General features: G+C 41.4%; 1 protein-coding gene across 5 annotated transcripts; it reads left to right on the forward strand.

Moving 5' to 3' along the window:
- The first annotated feature begins 114 nt into the window (after positions 1-114).
- HNRNPH3 (heterogeneous nuclear ribonucleoprotein H3) lies at positions 115-19,009 on the forward strand. 5 transcript variants are annotated; one of them, XM_084845414.1, is made up of 10 exons: positions 115-281; positions 8,693-8,811; positions 9,321-9,459; positions 9,985-10,169; positions 10,523-10,609; positions 11,236-11,351; positions 13,652-13,787; positions 17,299-17,379; positions 17,460-17,549; positions 17,884-19,009. In XM_084845414.1, the coding sequence occupies exons 2-10, from the start codon at positions 8,697-8,699 to the stop codon at positions 17,958-17,960; spliced, it is 1,026 nt and encodes a 341-aa protein (XP_084701540.1). In that variant the 5' UTR covers positions 115-281; positions 8,693-8,696; the 3' UTR covers positions 17,961-19,009. The 5 variants fall into 5 exon arrangements, with proteins under 5 accessions (XP_084701540.1, XP_084701542.1, XP_084701541.1 ...); XM_084845416.1 differs by having other exon boundaries at positions 9,985-10,124; XM_084845415.1 differs by having other exon boundaries at positions 115-181.
- The last annotated feature ends 97 nt before the right edge of the window (positions 19,010-19,106 follow it).

Raw genomic sequence — 19,106 nt, forward strand, 5'->3', positions numbered from 1 at the left:
CCCTCCCTCCCTCCCTCAACGGCTCTTCCGCGGCGCGTGCCATTTCCCCCATTCGCTCGCCCGCGGCGCATGCGTCGCGCCCTGCACCTAGGCGACGTGAGCGAAATTCCCGTCACTGGTATCGTGCCATCGCGAGACGCGTGCCTGCGACGCCATCCTGTCTGCCTCAGCTGCGTAGCTTGTTAGTCAGACGCCCGTTAAGCGCTTCCTTGTTCTTTGTGGGGGAAGTTCAGCGCTGCCGTTTGCGCCGATCGACTGGGGAAGTGGGTGAGGTGTTGCCGGTGAGTGGGGTGGTGGGAAGAGGCCGGGCGGCGCCGTCGCCGATGCGCCGGGAAAGTATGAGGCGAGGTGGGCGGACCCGCCTTCTCGGTTCCAGAGAAATTAGCGGGCGCCTTGGGCAGGTGGCTGGATAAAGGGGGAGGGGGGGAGCGGAAAGGGTCAAACGGCGGCGGCTTCCGCGCGCGCGAGAGCGAGTGAGGCCTCTGTTCTCCTCGTCCGCCATTTTTAATGTAGCGGTGATAGGAGAGGGGAAGAGTAGGCGCCCTGCGTCGGGGCTGAACGAAGGTATCTCTGAGGCGAGGCGCCTTTCAGCCTACATAGTGTAAAATGGTGGCTCAGTTCTCTAACGGCCTCCGCTGCCGGAACAATAGAGCAGGCCAGGAGTGAGGGAAAGGAAAAGAGACAGACAAAACACGTTTCCTGGGCTCGACAAAAGAAGAGGCGGCGCGTGCGCCGCTTCTTCCTCCATTGTATCTCGGCCTAGCGACGCTTACCGACGGAGATTCCCTCCGCCTCCCCCGCCCTCCCGCCTTCCGAGAGCGGACATTCTCCAATCTGCCACGCCCCCTCCTCCTGAGGGCTTCTGCGCCTGCGCGATGGAAATTTCTTTGCGTGCTCTTCGAAGGTTTGAGCGTAGTGTTACACTCGAGTGGTTGAAGCGTTGTTGGCGTTTGGGGAATCTGTTTTAAGCCTGTATATTTTTCCCGTCGTGCTCCTAACGGCGTGATATTAGAGATCCTGTGCTCAATTACTTGGGAATAAGTTCCCTTAAACTCAGTAGGAATTATTTTAGAGAATACGTGCATAGTATGGGGCTGCAAAATGGGTAGGTCCCACTCATCTTTAGTCAGAAAACAGCAAGAGTAAGCCCAGCATATTATCTATGAGAAGTTGCAACAAAGCATAAGCGGTAGTAGCAACAGTGATATAAGCATTAGTTGCAATTAAGATTCAAAATAAGTACACGGATGGCTGTTGTTTATAATGAGAGCTTCCATGCTTACCAACAACAAAGATTGGTCTGGTTTTACCTTTGTATCTCTTAATCAATTAAAAGGCTTGATGCTGATTGTTAATGGCCTATTTGACAAGGTCATTGCTACATCTAATCCACTCTTGAGAAAAGGAAAAGAACAGAGTAGGTAATGTATATCACTGTACATGCCACTTGAAATGCTTAGACAGCTGCTTCAACCAGGACAAATATTGAGCATGTTTTAGAAATAGCAGGATTAAAGCCATTTATACCAGGAAATCATACTTTTTGTGTTCTACAGCAAGTAATTATAGATTTTGTATTGTTTGTGCAGTATCACTTCAGTGAAGGGCAGACTTGCCAAGTCTGCCACTAGGTAACTTGGGCTACAGTTCTCTGCACACTTACCTGGGATTAAGCCCTATTGAACACAGTAGGACTTACTTCAGAGTAAACAAGCATAGGATTGTGCTATTTGCTCTGTTCTTAGACAGGTATTAATTGAGTAGGACTGAATTTGCTTGGATAAATAATGTGTTAACTTACTGCTGCTTACTATTCAGAGGTCTTCAAACAGAAAGACAGTGCTTTAGCTTTTTGTTCTGCCTGAAGGGCTCTCTAAAATTCAAAACATAAAACGTTGTTCCTTTCAACCTACTGTTGGATCATCTGGAAGTATCTCATTCAACCCTGTCCTGTACACGTAATCACATTTCTGTGTAGTTGTGAATACAGGGAAAACACTACGTAATGCCTTTCTTGTACACCACAAAAGTGTGTTGCCAAAAATGAACATGGAGAGGAAATGGCAACAATTCTCAATGGAAGGAAATAATTCCAATTTTGTCTTTGACTGTGGTTGCATTTGAAGTTAAGCTTTTTTTTAATAGAATGTGTTGAATTAGTCTAAGGACCATGTCAAGGTTAAGTAGTGTGAAGTGTTGCAAATAAATAGGACTTTAGCTAGCTTGTTGCCATTGGCTAAGGTGCTGATTTTTTTTCTGGAGACCTTTGCTGGAGAATTGCGGGCCCCAGAATAGGAGAGACAGGCAGCGCCAGTAGAGTAAAAGTGCTGAGAGAGAGAAGCGCTTACTAGTGTCTGTTCCGCTTTTGTCCTGTATGTAGTGATGTGGGTTTTCTGATGCCCTAGAGAGTGATCTAATTTACCATGTTTATTGTACTTGTATTTAGTAAACAAAGCTTAAGAAAAGGACCCCATCTTAATTTTTTATTCGACTATGCCACAAGTATTTGACTTGAAATATTTGAGGGGGAAAATCAAAGCACACTTATACTATGTACATATTTTTATTGAAATACCTGTAAATATTTAAAGACAACAGCATATACATCCCTTACATTGTTTACATTTAAGAAAAAGGTATTGAAAAGTTGACACACTAAGAGCGCAATCCTATGGCCACAAGACAGCTGCTAGACAGCCATGGGATTTTTCGGTTTTTGGGAACCAACTTCGGAGCCAGTGCTCCGAGGTCGGTTCCCAGAAAACCGCCTCCCTGCCACCTCGTAGGCAGCGCAGATCGTCCTGGGCTCCGCGCTCAGAAGAGCAGTGCGGAGTGGGAGGAAAGGGGGCATTCCCTGGGACGGGGATGGCGGAAGTGTTGTTTTGACACTTCCTATACATCATCCAGCCCCTCCCCCCTGGAACTGCTCTGCCTAGACAGCTGAAATCAGCCATCTAGCCGGTAATTCAGGCTGGAGTTCCACGCTCTGCCCACCCTGTATTGGATAGGTGGTTGCCACCTATCCTGATAGATTTGCTCCCTAATAAATTGAACAACCCAAAGAAATGTGCATTATATGCTGACAGCCTCTCATGTACAACCTTGAAACTGTCAAGCTTGCCTAATATTGAATTTGCAATTGGCTTGCATTCATCATTACTACTGAACTTAAGAAAAAGGGAAAAATCCATAGAAAAAGAAAACACTGGAAACATTTCTGTTTTGGAACACATCCAGGCCTTGAAGTTTCTCTGCATGAGTTCTTCACTTTTCAGTCCACACAGGATAAAAGGAAATGGGTACAATTCTATGTGTGGGTTATCTTTAAGTAGTTGAGGCTGCAGCTTACAGTGGCATTTTCTCCCTTGACAATATTAGGATGCAGCAGCTGAAATGGTTGTTTGAAATTAAGCTGCCAGACATCTGTTCGAGACAAAGAAAAAATGGATTTCCTGTGAAGTTTCATACATAGTTGTAGCAGTGAAGACCAATTTTAGGATGTAGCTTATCCTTATCTTTTTCAGGCAAGAAGTGTAGGAAGGAGTCACACTCCTTCGCCAGGAGAGGCATATCCACTGGATTGGAGCGCTGTCAACTGAGGCTGCAATACTGTACATATTTACATGGGAGTAAATCCCATTGGACATAGTAACTGGGTTCAGACAACATGCTGCATCTTGTCATGGGTTATTTAACTCATGATGTGCCACGGTGTTTGTGGGTACCAGGTTGAATATGCAAACCTGCTTGGGGGTTGTGTTGTGTGAACCCAGCGAGTGTGGGTTATGCGAAGGTTAAGCAACCATGGGTTATGCGAGGTTGTTTAGCAATCGCATAACACACACTTGCTGCGTTTGTACGACATGCCAGGTTGCATATTCAAAATGGTGACCACACTTGCCCCGCACACACCGCAGCCTCACCGTGGGTTAAATAACCCACAGTGCAGTGTTGTGTTGTGCAAACAACTCCAATGGAATTTACAACCCTCGCCGTTGCCTATGCTGCCTAAAGCTGATGGGAGTTGCAGTCCAACAACATCTGGAGTGCCACACATTCCCCACCTCTTCTATACATACTTATCTGGGAGTAAGTCCCATTGAACTAACATGTGAGTAGACTTGTATAGGACTGCACTGTTTAATGTTCTATTCAAATAAATTCAAAACTTAACTTGAAAATTATTTTTATTGCAATACTTGTAAATATTTTTTAAGATACGGGGAAGAATGAAGGTACTGAAAAATGTTGTTATACTAATTTCAGCATGCCTGGAGTCATGTGCATATGTGCTTCCTAAGGGTAACTACCTGAAAAGGTTACAGTTTTGATTTTCGAATTGACTAGTATTGTATCCATCCCAGTTACCCAATTTGACTTGCATTTTGTTCATCATGTTTCTAATTAATTGTATGAAACAATGTATTTCTAATAGTGGAAAATGTCCCACTCTGCATTACTGATTAAATACAGTATCAGTGTTGTCAATCCCAAAGACAACAAGGCAAGACAAACCAAACAGGAGAGAGTTCTTGGCCTGAGAGACATCTATTCCTTTATGTTGCTTTTGATGCTGTTATTCTGTATTTATTTTTAGAAATGTTTCTACATTTTCTTGTATTGTTTTAATATAATTATTAGCTGCCTTGTGGATCCTTTGTGACTGAAAGGCCAAGCAAGTAACATTGTAAATAGAAAAGACGATTCCCACCCCCAGGACTTGAGCATGGTAAAGTGCTCTCCTAACATCAAAATGAAACTTCACAGGGATTTCAATTTTTCTTTTATCAGTTGGTTGGATAGATCAGTTTACTTTTTTATGATCAAGGGTATTATATTACAGGTAGGAAAGTTATATTGCTCTATAAGATTTTGCAGCACCTTTCTACCAAAGGTGGGAGTGTATTGGGGATTTATTCGTTTTGCTGCATGCATCTCTATAATACAATTTTAGTAATTCTGCTGAAGTGTATTTGGATACTTTATTCACTATGGAGGATTCATTAGAGGAAATTTTAAAAGCCTTCATCTGTCTAATATGGGCCATGTGAAAAAACTAGGGCCCTTGTCCTAATGAAAGATATATTGTTGTTAACTAGGATGCTCTTTCTGAAACTTTTAAAGGCTGCCACTAGGAATAAAAGCCTGTAATAGCACATACAGCCTACACATTAGAAGTTAAATAAGATCTCCTTAAAATAGCTAAGTTGGGAGATACTGTCCTGTTTATTTTCTACATAGTCAACTGGAACCATATTGGTTTGTGGTGGAATATCAGGTTGTGAAAAATGTAACCAGTAGAAAATGCCATGGTTTCCCAATTGATAGATTAATACAACGATCCAGCAAGTATGGGACTATTAGACCTGTTCTCTCCTTGCTGGGTTTTCTTATTCTCAAGGACATGAGAGAAATTGGTGTGGAGAGGGGGAATGTGTATAGCATCTACCTTGCAGCGAGAACATTTATGACTTCCACTGTGCAAAGAAACTGGAGAATAATCTGTTAGTCTTCTGGTTCAGTTGAGATGCGAAGAGTTTCAGAATTTACTCTGTCCATTATCTGCCTAGAAAACTGCCCAATTCAAGAACCGCTCCACTTGGTGTACACTTTGACAGCTCAGTCAGCCCTCTTCGATGTTCAGAGAGCCTTGAAAATATTCTGCTTTCATGGATAGACTCAATCCACTGGAGGAACCACATCCATCTGGGATGTTGGAAATCTGGTTCCACCATGAGTATTTAGTGTGTGTGTGTGTAATGTTATTTATGTAGTATCTCTCACACACAAACCTCTTTGTCATGGTGTTGGGTGTTGTCCACCTCTGACATTGCACAGTGACCTTATACTTCCAGAAGAAATTTCTTGAGATCAAGTTTCAGAAAGAACTTTCTGCTCTGAAGTAGGATTGGTCTAAGAATCTTGGGTACCAAAGGAGGGATGAAAGTAGAGTGTATGGTGTGTTCACTGCTTGGGCTGCAAGCAGAACACCTTTTTCTTATCCTTGGTCTCCACTAGGTCTCTAAACATATTTTTACCTGGTTGGTGGCTAGCTCAGTCCTGAATTTGAGATCCATGTTGACTGAATTCACATGCCATGCCTCATTGTGGCTTATTTAAGGCACCACCTGAATATTCAACCCCTGACCATGGGTTGATACGTGCATAACCCGTAGCCTGTTTTAGGGGTAGCACGTTTGTTTAACCCTTGCATAACTCCCACTGGCTAGGTTTTCATTTCATGACATGACATCCCACAGTCAGGGGTTGAGTATTTAGGATGGCACCTGCAGGTGCTGCGGCATGTCATGTGAACAGCCCCATTCTGTTAACGTTGACGAACGGTGACATAGGAAGTCCTAGATTCACAAGATAATTGCAGAGGGTTGCAGCAATTGTAAGGGGAAATTTATGATGTTCATCATTAATGGCCTTGTTAGCTGGCACGGCAGAACTGCTAATTTGCTTGCCCATACGATGGCTCCACAAGAGAACACAAAGTGGCATGGCCAAGGCAGACACCTTGTGGGATTAACTCTTGTCTACCTGTTCCCTTAGGTCTGGTAAATTGTTCCTCACTGGGGTGGTTCCATTCCTTTCTCATTAATGCCATGCCTGTCTCTTTTACCATGGGAACTCATGATTTATAGTCAGAGGCTTTTCTAGTTCCTACCATTGAAGGGGTTTAGAAGCTCTTGCTAAGGGAGCAAGGGAAGAATTCAGTTTAAACAGGTGCTGTTGACTAGACTCAGTTGAAACATTCTCCTCTCCTCCTGATGATTAACTCTTCTTTTTTTCAAATGTTTCTAAAGCCTTGGATTGAGCTAGCTGCATGGGAGATCTATAAGAAGGCTATTTTCCTTGCTACCCCAATCTAGGGTGACAGTGTAGGGCTTGGCTTTGACCCTCTCTGATCAGATTAGCCACTGCTCCCAGAAGATGATGTGAAATGGGGGGGGAGGGATTTGAGGTACACAGGACCAGGACTTAACTGACCACCTGCAGGGCCTACCCTATCCTTTAGTCTTGGGGGGGGGGTGTGTGGAAATCATATAGGTACTGGAAGAGCCCCTGCAATGGCGCTTGTCATTTTCTTTGCCGCTTTTGCATCTTAATCCATCTTTTTTTAATCATCTGCTGTGCTGCCTGAACAAACTGTCTCCCAAGCTATGGTGGAGCCCCCTGTGCTTCAGCTCTGAAGAGGGGTTTCTTGTATGCAGTCTGAAGCTATTATGTGTGAGAGATAGCAGGTGTAATAGTGTCCTTTTTATCTTTTTGATAAGTTTTCTTCCTAGACTTCCTCTTGGTGCCCCTAGCCCTTCTGGGTAAGGGGAGATGGGGAAAAACCTGTTGAGTTGGTATGCTGACAGGATTCTAATACAAGATGAGGGCCCTGCAAAAACCCTGCTATTAGGCAAGGCCTATTCTGGGCAGAAGTGGGAAGGATCTCTCCACCACATCCTGTTCCTGTTGAAAAAAAAAATCTGTCCCTACCTATAGCAGTAAATGGAGCTTCATCCCAAAGTAAACTGTTCCCCCCCCCCCCCACCAACTGACAACCACTAAATAAAATTGGTGAAGAAAACATAAATTTCTTAGTGAGTTGAACTGCATAACTTTTGGAGAGTTTGGGATTCTCATAGTATATATCTACAAGTTGAGTCTAAATAGGCTCAGGCTTCTCTGGATATAACAATTCAAGTATATTAACAGTAGGAGGATGTCACTGTGTGCTATTATGGATGGCAATGTTGGCATGTGTGTGAACCTGACTATACTGCTGCTGTCCTTCTGGAGCTTCTCTAAATGTAAATTGACATAGTTCCTAAACCCACCCCTATTAAGTTATGCTCCATTTTATCATTTTATATTATTATATATCTCACCTTTTCACTTAAATGTCTGCATGGCAGCTTTCGATTTCAGTTAAACATAACAAATTTGTCTTTCCTCTTTCCATTTTTGCTATCACTTTATCTTGCTGTTGAATTACAACCTCTTGTCCACCTCCTGCTCTCCTTCCCCAGTTTGTTAAATGATATCCTGTGCCTATCATTCCCTGCCCCATACCATGGTCTCTTGCTTCCCTTCCACTGCCTCACTTAATTGTCAGAGCTCCAGTCCTGTGGTTCCCTACGGGAATCTTGCCTTGGCTTCTGTAGCTGGCATTGGAGCAAAACATGCACGTGGCTTGCATGCTGACAGAGGAGAGAAGTGTGATTCATATGCATTTTGAGAAAATAGTTTACAGTGGCTTCACCAGCCTGCAGCACTATGGATAAAACCCCCCAGCACCCATTGCAATTATTGGGTATATGTACTGAATGGGCCAGTGCATCGCTGGGCTAATGTAAGAGGAGTTGGGGAGGTATTAGTACTTTGTCAAGCAGTAGAATTTGTCTTCATAGATAGATGCATCTCAGTTGAGGACCAGCGGTCTATTGGGTAGCTATGTGGCAGGCAGCATGAGCAGGTCATGCTAGTTGTCCTGAATGAGCTAAAGACCATGGCAGTTGTAAACTATCAGAGCATTATGCTTTAAGCGATGTCTGAGCAGCTGCTGCGTTTTTAAAAAATGTTTCAAGATACTGCTAATATATACAGTCCTACTTAGGAAGGGGTGGGGGTGAATCATGATTCTCAAATGCTAAATTTGCTGTTTATGTTTTTTATGGTGTTTGATTTTAAACAGCAAAATGGACTGGGCTGGGAAACATAATGGTCCAAATGATTCATCTAGTGATGGAACAGTACGATTGCGTGGTCTGCCATTTGGCTGCAGCAAGGAGGAGATCGTTCAGTTCTTTCAAGGTAGCTCTAGCGTTAATGTCAAGTGACTTTCAGTGTTTCTATGTCTGCAAGATCGATTTTTGAAATAGTTTAATTTTTATTAGCTATTTCTGGGGAGGGAGGGGGGAATCAGTCTTTAAAATTTAGATTGCTAATTTTGGTATTCTGTATTAAAATACTATTAAACAGTTAAGAGATTGCATTGGCAGTGTAGGATATAAAATTTACACGTTTAGATGCCTTGCTAGGAATCAGAATTTGGAGTATGTAGTTATTACATCATGCAATATAGGTGGGCCTTTGTGATGTAGCTGTTGCTGTGTAGTCTGAACAAAGAGACAGTAATAGAATGTCTAAACCCATAAAGTTTAATGAAAGATCTTCAGTGTGTGTATTTGGGCTAGGTCGGGGGGAGGCTAAGTTATTTTCTTGCATTTGTGTAGATTTGCTTTAAGTATTTTCTACAGATGGGAATGTTTCAGACTTTAACACTCTTCCCCTTGATGGGGTTATTTGTCCTTGGGTTAAAGGGTTGGAAATCGTGCCAAATGGGATAACATTGACGCTGGACTACCAGGGGAGAAGCACAGGGGAGGCCTTCGTGCAGTTTGCTTCAAAGGAGATAGCAGAAAAAGCTCTGGGGAAACACAAGGAAAGAATAGGGCACAGGTGGGGATGGAGAGTTTGGGATGGTGTTAAATCTTTTTGGGGGGGTTGGGGGTCAGTATTGCTTTTGGGGGGTTGGGGAGCATAAATTAACTGGCTATTTTTTTAAAAAAAACTTATCACCCTAAGTAATTTGGGAAGTATAGTAGATTTGGTGGGAGGGGGGAATGGTCATACTATGTAGCTTGCTAAAATTGGGCTGTTGCAATTTTTTATGGAGGGTGCTCTATGATAGCCAGACATTTTTCAAAGAAATTTTTTACTGGGGTAGGGGGGAGTGTGGTTCAGAGATTTGTTGTATTTAATGTGCAGTTAGAATTTTTAGTCAGTAAAAATAAATCACAGAAATGTTTGCTTTTGCATTTAAAATTACTAAAGTTTTAAGTGACACTTGGAAAAACAGTGTACACTTTTGTTGAACCTAGATATAGAATGCAGAGCATTTGTGTAATTTATTACTGTAACTTTTTCCAAACATCACATATAAGTATTCTTACACTTGTACATTGTAAATCTTTTTTTACTCAGATATATTGAGATCTTCAAAAGTAGTAAGAGTGAAATCCGAGGATTTTATGACCCACCACGAAGAATGATGGGACAGCGACCTGGACCATATGATAGACCAATGGGAGGAAGAGGGGGTTATTATGGAGCTGGGCGTGGAAGTATGTATGACAGAATGCGTCGAGGAGGTGGTGGATATGACGGTGGTATGTGTATCTAATGACCACAGGCTCATGTCATTTTCACGTTCCTGACGTTTTGTCAAGAAATACAGAAATGACAGTAATTATAAAACATACCAAGTCTGAAATCTGGATACCTATCCATTTTTTTACCAGCCGTGTGACTAAAGATTGAAAAGGTATGGAGAGGCATCTGAAATGAGATTTTGAATGTGGATGAAACTTGGTTTGCATGTCTTTGAGCCTGACCACGTTTATAAATAGACATTTGTTTTTATCTTTGATGTCAAGAAACCTTGTTTGTATGCACAGTGTAAACATCTGATTCTTACTTCTAAAGACCATTTAATGGTATGCCCACTTCTTAAATCTCACAGGATATGGTGGCTTTGATGACTATGGTGGCTATAACAATTATGGCTATGGAAATGATGGCTATGATGACAGAATGCGAGATGGGAGAGGTAAGATCAAAAAGCTTTACAGTATATTCTTCGCCATCAGGCTGTCTCACACTGGCTCCCAAGGCAAAGAAAAGAGGACATCTTACTTATTGTTTGAAGAAATGTATGAACAAAACCTTAGATTCTAACAAAAGTGGCAACTAAAACTAGGCTGTTTAGAGCAGGAGTAAGTGGAAGGTAGATCTCCAGATGTTCTGGATTCTAGCCCACATAAGCCCCCTGCATGGGCAGTGGTCAGGAATGCTGAAAGTTGAAATCTAAAACATCTGGAGATCTACCTTCTGCCCGCCCCTGATTTAAAGATAAGGGGTTTGCTTTGAATTCTTCAATTTTGTGATTATATTCAAGTAAGTTGCAGGAAATGGTGCATACTGCTTTAGAGTTGATATGTAAATAGGTGGGAAACTGCTTTTCTATATAATTCTTCGCAAAAAATGGCATTGAAGAGGTACTATTTAGCATGGAAAGAACCAAAATATTACTAGTGAAGTTAAACCGGAGAAGGATATTTTCTTGTGTTAAACACTCTAGTCCACTTCTAGTTTTGAGATGAGTAAGTGCACATTGGGAGTCCATGTCCCTCGGCGTCAGTAAATCCTGCATTTATGGACATACTTTATTTTTAGGAATGGGAGGCCATGGCTATGGTGGAGCAGGAGATGCAAGCTCAGGTTTTCATGGTGGTCACTTCGTTCACATGAGAGGATTGCCATTTCGAGCAACAGAAAATGATATTGCCAATGTAAGTGTTATGGAAAAACTTTCCTAGGTTTGAAACAAAGGAGTTAGCAAATGAACTTTTTCACATCTGAAATTAAATGCATGCAATCATATTTTGAAATTGAATCAAATGCAGCTGCTGTAAAATCCTAATCACTTCTAGATTAACCCTTTTCCTTAATACTTTGCTAGAAGACAGCATAGACATTTAATTATTAAACATGTGTTGACTGCCTCACCTACACAAGTTGGCTGCCTCAATTTACTATTTGAAAGACTATTGGCTGAAAATACATGAACTGAACATCTTGTGTTGGAACACTGTTAAATTGATTAACAAAGGATCTGGCCCATTTCTTCTGATTGTTTGCTCTTGCACCAGTAAATGGGGTGTTAGACTTCCTTTAGAGAAGATACCCAAGATATGATGCTATTACTAAAATGAGAGCATTCAAATAATCATAGGGTTCGAAGGGGCTAGTTAGGCCATTGAGTCCAACTCCGTGCTCAATGCAGGAATCCAGTTAAAAGCATCCCTGACAGATGACTGTCCAGTCTTTGCCTGGATACCTCCAGCAACAGAAAGCCCACTACCTCCCTAGGCAGTTGGTTCCATTGTCTGACTGCTCTGACCATTAGGAGGTGTTTCCTGATGATGTTGGCACTTTTTTCCGAAGGAGTAAATGGGAGGTCTCATCTTAGCTGTCATCACCATTTATTGTTCAACCAAGTTCTTTTAGTCATCAGTGTGACCTATATCAATTAAGGTGAAAAGAGGATGTTGGTATTCTTCAGTTGAGTTTCATATAGAAATTATAGCAGATGCAGCTCTCTGTAACAGGGTAGACTTGGTTATTGATGTGGTTTTGTGATCTTCTGTGCTGATTTACTTTTCCAATACTCTTGTCTCTTGCTTTTAAAGCTTGAAATCCTCAAATGGAGCAAAACGTATAACATAAATCAAGATCTATTCTTAAATCACTGTGTGACTTGGAATAGATCAGTAAGTTTTTCTGACTTCCAATTGTTTAAAAACAGCAAAAATTGCTCCCCCTGCCCCCTCCAGCTGCAATACTAAGCACATGCCACTGAGAGGAAGTCCTGTTGAACTTAATGAGACTTCTGAGTAGAAATGCATAGGATTGTGCAGTTAATTAGGCTATGAAGCACTGATAGCTGGGAGGAAAACCATGGGCAAGTTGTATATCTTTGGACCTCAGTGTTCCCTACCTGTAGAATGGAACTTCATGTATAAGTGTGCTGACACAACTTCTTGTTCCATAGTGTCAGTCTCTGGGGTCCATTGGACCCCTTTCAAGTCCTAGCAGGAAATAAATATATTATTTGATTTCAAAATGATTTCAGTTTAACAGAAAAATAAATTGTATTAGTATCACACTAGAAAAATATCTTAACACATATATTATTGGGCTACATTGGACCCCACAATGTTAGTAGAAGGGAAAGAAAAATAGCAACCATAAAATGCCTAGGGCTCATAGTAAAAAATGGACAGGGTCCAACATACCCCAACAGCCTAATTGTGTGTGTGTGTGTGTGTGTGTGTGTGTGTGTTTCAAAGAACATTAGAAACGGGAATTATTGTTGGCCTTGTGCTGCTTGTCACTCATCCTCAGTGTTCCTCACCTGTAAAATATGAGTCTTAATTGTTGTCTTTAACCAGCTCTTTGTGCAGTTCTGCTGGCCAGTTTTAGGGTTGCATATTAGAATACCTGATCTATCATAACTCAGGAGCTGTTTTATAGTTGTATATGCAGGTCATCCCAGTTGTATGGCTTATGAGAGCAATAGGTAATTGTCCCTTGACACAGCATTTTGTGTCTTGAGTCTGCACCCTCTCCCCCAGCCACTATTTTGTAACTGGTTCCAGCTGATAGACCTCAGAATTCTAGTTCAAACAAAGAAGATCCTGCAAACCTGAAGCTGCCCATTCTTAAGCTTATAATAGCACCAAGATTTTGTGCATTATTCAGTATATCAAAGACTAGCGAGGGAGTAAGTGCTAAAGGGCTACTACTGCAGTGGCTGGGAAAACTAAGCTTAGAAAAACAAGTAAACTAATTTGTGTGTATTCTGGTAAATACTTTGCCAGCTAGTTTATTTTTTCATGGTAGTAGCTCAGAACAAACAAACCAAGTCTGAAGAATTGCATCATTAGAGTAAATATGTATACATGGGAGGAGTGTAATGTCCCTGATGCCTAGCAAATAAAGTGTGTAAAGTGGACATCATGTGCTTAAAATATTGTGGTTTTCATTTGAGGAATGTTCCTGCCAGTATTAACTTATTCCTCACTTTTAGTTTTTCTCACCACTGACTCCGATAAGAGTTCACATTGACATTGGAGCAGATGGAAGAGCAACAGGAGAAGCTGATGTAGAATTTGTGACACATGAAGATGCAGTGGCTGCTATGTCTAAAGATAAAAATCATATGCGTAAGTTATGGCAAACATCAGAGCAATTAAAAGATCAGAATAGATGCCTGTATGTCTTAGAGGTATCACGAGAAAATAGTTGTTAACATTTTCATTTCCACTTGATATCTGATTTCCCAAAAAGTCTAGAAAGGAAACAATATTACATGTTACACTAACAGAGCTAAAATAGAGAGACAACTCAATATCACATTTTTTATGATTTGTTGTTGTTCGGTTGTTAAGTCGTGTCCGACTCTTCGTGACCCCATGGACCATAGCATGCCAGGCCTTCCTGTCCTCCGCTCTCTCCCGGAGTGTGCTCAGGTTCATATTCATTGCATCAGTGATGCTATCTAGCCATCTCATCCTCTGCCGTCCCCTCCTCCTTTTGCCTTCAATCTTTCCCAGCATCAGGGTCTTTTCCAGGGAGTTTTCTCTTCGCATTAGGTGGCCAAAATATTTGAGCTTCAGTATCTGTCCTTCCAATGAGCACTCAGGGTTGATTTCCTTTAGGATGGACTGATTTGACCTCCTTGCAGTCCAGGGGACTCGTAAGAGTCTTCTCCAGCACCACAGTTTGAAGGCATCAGTTCTTCGGCGCTCAGCCTTCCTTATAGTCCAGCTCTCACAGCCATACATTACTACTGGGAAAACCATAGCTTTGATTATACGAATCTTTGTCGGCAAGGTGATGTCTCTGCTTCTTACTATGCTGTCTAGGTTTGCCATAGCTTTCCTCCCAAGGAGCAAGCGTCTTTTAATTTCATCCGTGTCTTCGTATCTAAGGTTGTTGATGATTCTCCCGGCAATCTTAATTCCGACCTGTGATTCATCCAACCCGGTGTTTCTCATGATATACTCTGCATATAAATTAAATAAGCAGGGCGACAATATACAGCCTTGTCATACTCCTTTCTCAATTTTGAACCAGTCGGTTGTTCCATGTCCGGTTCTTACTGTTGCTTCTTGTCCCTCACACAGGTTTCTCAGGAGACAGGTAAGGTGGTCTGGTACTCCCATCTCTTTAAGAATTTGCCACAGTTTGTTGCGATCCACACAAAGGCTTTGGCGTAGTCAGTGAAGCAGAAATAGACGCTTTTCTGGAATTCTCTTGCTTTCTCCATGATGCAGCGAATGTTGGCGATTTGATCTCTAGTTCCTCTGCCTCTTCGAAACCCAGCTTGTACTTCCGGTAGTTCTCGATTCGCATGCTGCTGAAGACTAGCTTGTAGGATTTTGAGCATAACCTTGCCGGCATGTGAAATGAGCGCAATGGTGCGGTAGTTTGAACACTCTTTGGCGTTGCCCTTCTTTGGAACTGGAATGTAAATGACCTTTTCCAGTCTTGTGGCCACTGTTGAGTGTTCCAAATTTGTTGGCATATTGAGTGCGGCACTTTAACAGCATCATTTTTTAGGATTTTAAATATCTCAGCTGGAATACTGTCATCTCTGCTAGCTTTGTTGTTAGTAATGCTTCCTAAGGCCCACTTGACTTCACTTTCGAGGATGTCCGGCTCAAGTTCAGTGACTGCACTATCATGGCTATCAGGGACATTCAGATCTTTCCTGTGTAGTTCTTCTGTGTATTCTTTCCACCTCTTCTTAATCTCATCTGTTTCTGTTAGGTCCCTGCCTTCTTTGTCCTTTATCATGCCTGTCTTTGCACAAAACGTTCCCTTGAGATCTCCGATTTTCTTGAAAAGATCTCTAGTCTTTCCCATTCTATTGTTTTCCTCGATTTCTTTGCATTGTTCAGTTAAGAAGGCCTTCTTGTCTCTCCTTGCTATTCTCTGGAACTCTGCATTCAGTTGGATAGATCTTCCCCTTTCTCCCTTGCTTTTCGCTTCCCTTGTTTCCTTAGCTACTTGTAAAGCCTCCTCAGACAGCCACTTTGCTTTCTTGCATTTCTTTTTCTTTGGGATAGATTTAGTTGCTGCCTCCTGAACAATGTTATGGACCTCCGTCCATAGTTCCTCAGGCACTCTGTCTATCAGGTCTAATGCCTTAAATCTATTCGTCATAAGGGATATGATTTAGGTCATACCGGAATGGTTTAGTGGTTTTCTCTACGTTCTTCAATTTAAGCCGAAATTTTGCAATAAGAAGCTCATGATCTGAGCCACAGTCAGTTCCAGGTCTTGTTTTTACTGACTGTATGGAGCTTCTCCATCTTTGGCTGCAAAGTACATAATCAATCTGATTTCGATATTGACCATCTGGTGATGTCCATGTGTAGAGTCGCCTCTTGTGCTGTTGGAAAAGGGTGTTTGCTATGAGCAGCGTGTTCTCTTGGCAAAATTCTATTAGCCTTTATCCTGCTTCATTTTGTACACCAAGGCCATGCTTACCTGTTATCCTGGTGATTTTTTGACTTCCTACTTTAGCATTCCAATCCCCTATGATGAAGAGGACATCTTTTTTTGGTGTTAGTTCTAGAAGGTGTTGTAGGTCTTCATAGAACTGATCAACCTCAGCTTCTTCGGCCTCAGTGGTTGGGGCATAGACTTGAATTACTGTGATGTTGAATGGTTTGCCTTGGATTCGTACTGAGATCATTCTATCGTTTTTGAGATTGTACCCCAGTCCTGCTTTTCCCACCCTTTTATTGACTATGAGTGCTACTCCATTTCTTCTAAGGGATTCTTGCCCACAGTAGTAGATATAATGGTCACCTGAATTAAATTTGCCCATGCTTGTCCATTTGAGTTCACTGATTCCCAAGATGTCGATGTTCAATCTTGCCATCTCATGTTTGACCACCTCCAGCTTACCTTGATTCATTGATTTGACATTCCAGGTTCCTAAACAGTATTGTTTTTTACAGCATCGGACTTTCTTTTCACCACCAGACACATCCACAGCTGAGTGTCCTTTTGGCTTTGGCCCAGCCGCTTCACTCTTTCTGGCGCTACTTGGAAATTCCCTCTGCTCTTCCCCAGTAGTATATTGGACACCTTCCGACCTGAGGGGCTCACCTTCCGGCGTCATACCTTTTAGCCTTGTGATACATTCCATGGGGTTTTCTTGGCAAGAATACTGGAGTGGGTTGCCATTTCCTTCTCCAGTGGACCACATTTTGTCAGAACTCTCCACCATGACCTGTCGGTCTTGGGTGGCCCTGCACGGCATAGCTTATGGCTTCACGGAGTTACGCAAGCCCCTTCGCCACAACAAGACAGTGATCCATGAAGGGGTGTTTTTTTTTATGATTAGCATGCCTGAATTCCTGCACTTTGCATTTATTTAGAGTGTTACTTGGAAGACTTGATTACATTGGATTATTTAGAGGAGTCTTGTAGTTCTTGGTGTAACTGTTTACACGGCCACACCTGCTGATCTGTTGGACCATTTGTGGAGTATCCATTTATAAGAAAAGAGGTTATACATTTAATTTGATTCTCTATCCAGTGTGCTAGGTGCAAAGGATATATCTGCACTTTTGTAAATTCTTCCCTGGTTTCATGTAGATAATTATGAAGTCATGTCAGTTAGCTTTTCACTTATATGTGTTCTTTTTTATTTTAAAGAGCATCGATACATTGAGCTGTTCCTGAATTCAACTGCTGGAGGTGGTTCTGGAATGGGAGGCTATGGCAGAGATGGCATGGGTACGCTTCGTTTCAAACTTTTGATTCAAATTAAATATACACAGGATCTCTAGAGGCTAATAGTGAACACTTTTTTCCAGATCAAGGTGGTTATGGTTCTGTTGGAAGAATGGGAATGGGCAGCAGTTACAGTGGAGGATATGGTACTCCTGATGGTTTGGGTGGCTATGGTAAGTCTTATTAAAGGTAACCAAAATATGTTGTGTTTTTTGTCTTGTTTTTCAATGCTAAGGTACTTATTTATAATCTTACAAGTACTTGTCACATCGTGGATCTAGAGAATGTTGCATAGTTTACATGTATGGAAGGCACATAGAAGTTGCTAATGATCTAATGATATTGAGAAAGATCCAACAGTGTCTGGTCACTAGTGTTACTTGTTGTGCTAGAGGAAACCAGTGCTTGTCAAGAGCACTTGCTAGCACAGTGGGCAGCCATATTAGATTTTGTAATAAATTTTAAAGAAATGTGGCTACAGGAATAAAATTCTTATTACTTTTGTAGGTCGTGGCAGTGGAAATAGTGGTGGATACTATGGGCAAGGCAACATGGGAGGAGGTGGATGGCGTGGAATGTATTGAAGAGTGACATGTCTACAGAGCATATTGGAAGGAAACAGTATCTGGTCTACTAGACTTTCTTACAAAACTTAAATTTCTTTTGTATTGAAAACTTTATAATGACTGAAGGAATGTGTTTCCCATTATTTGGTAAGCAACAGATTGTGATGGGGAAATCTGTTTTCTGTAGGTTTTATTTGTTGCATACTCTGACTTTAAATAAATTTTTTATATTCAAACCACTGATGTTGATACTTTTTATACTAGCTGCTCCTAAAGGTATGTTGCATATTCCAGAACTCTGTTCGTTTAAGAGATTTGGTTCATTAAAGTAGTTATATGGTAGGTTCTCATTATTGATACAACATTCTGTAAAACTAAAAAAAACCCATTGTTAATAGTACATTTGTTGAGATTTGAAATTAAAGCATAGGATAGTTTCTTTTAGTTAATCTAATATAAACTGCTTGTCAGTAAAGGCAAATTCCCATAGCAGAATGTCTCAAAACTGTGCTGGGCATGAAGGCCGTGAGTTTAAAGTTCTGGAATGACCTAATGCACAACTGCTATATAAAAAAGCCGGTTGATGTCTGAACTGTATGCATGCCAGAAATCTCCTAATCCTTAAAGTGTATGTTAAGTATTGGTACAAATCCATGTATCAATCTTCATACTTGTATCCTTGGCAGTCAGATTTTCAGATAAGTTGTGTATAATATATAGACAATATAGGGAAGGGAAGCATCGAACTATCACTTTAGTGGACTATAACAATATTGATAGAGGTCAGTAATAGTTTAATTTCTTAGAAATAAAACTTAAAATTGACTTAGGAATATTGCTCCTATTGCTGAAGACTCCTGTGTAAGGATTGTGAGGGACCTGCCTGGCAGACAAACACTTCCAACAGAAAGTTTGGCAAATGATTAAATTACACAAATATGTGGTCCTCTTTCTGTACATTTAACATGTAAGATGTTTGGATGAAATACTGTTTAGACACTTAAGCATTCTCTGTGTATTGACAAAAAGGTAAAAAAAAAAAAACCTCAACTTTTTTCATTTCAACTGCTTGTCCTCCAAATTTTCCCAATAATTTGTCAAGTGTGATCAATTATTGAAAGTTTGTTGCCTGTTTTTGCTAGTAATGTTATGTATGTAATAAAT

The sequence above is a fragment of the Heloderma suspectum genome, chromosome 3 (assembly GCF_057233095.1).
Source record: "Heloderma suspectum isolate Gila_16-S chromosome 3, 16-S_ref, whole genome shotgun sequence".
In the NCBI taxonomy this organism is placed as follows: Eukaryota; Metazoa; Chordata; class Lepidosauria; order Squamata; family Helodermatidae; genus Heloderma; species Heloderma suspectum.

What these genes read in the sequence shown, in the direction of transcription:
- HNRNPH3 (XM_084845414.1), top strand. Translation starts at nt 8,697, where the DNA reads ATGGACTGGGCTGGGAAACATAATGGTCCAAATGATTCATCTAGTGAT. An exon ending in AAGGAAAGAATAGGGCACAG is followed by an intron (nt 9,460 to 9,984) that starts GTGGGGATGGAG and finishes TTTTTTACTCAG; the next exon opens with ATATATTGAGATCTTCAAAA. An exon ending in TGATGGTTTGGGTGGCTATG is followed by an intron (nt 17,550 to 17,883) that starts GTAAGTCTTATT and finishes TTACTTTTGTAG; the next exon opens with GTCGTGGCAGTGGAAATAGT.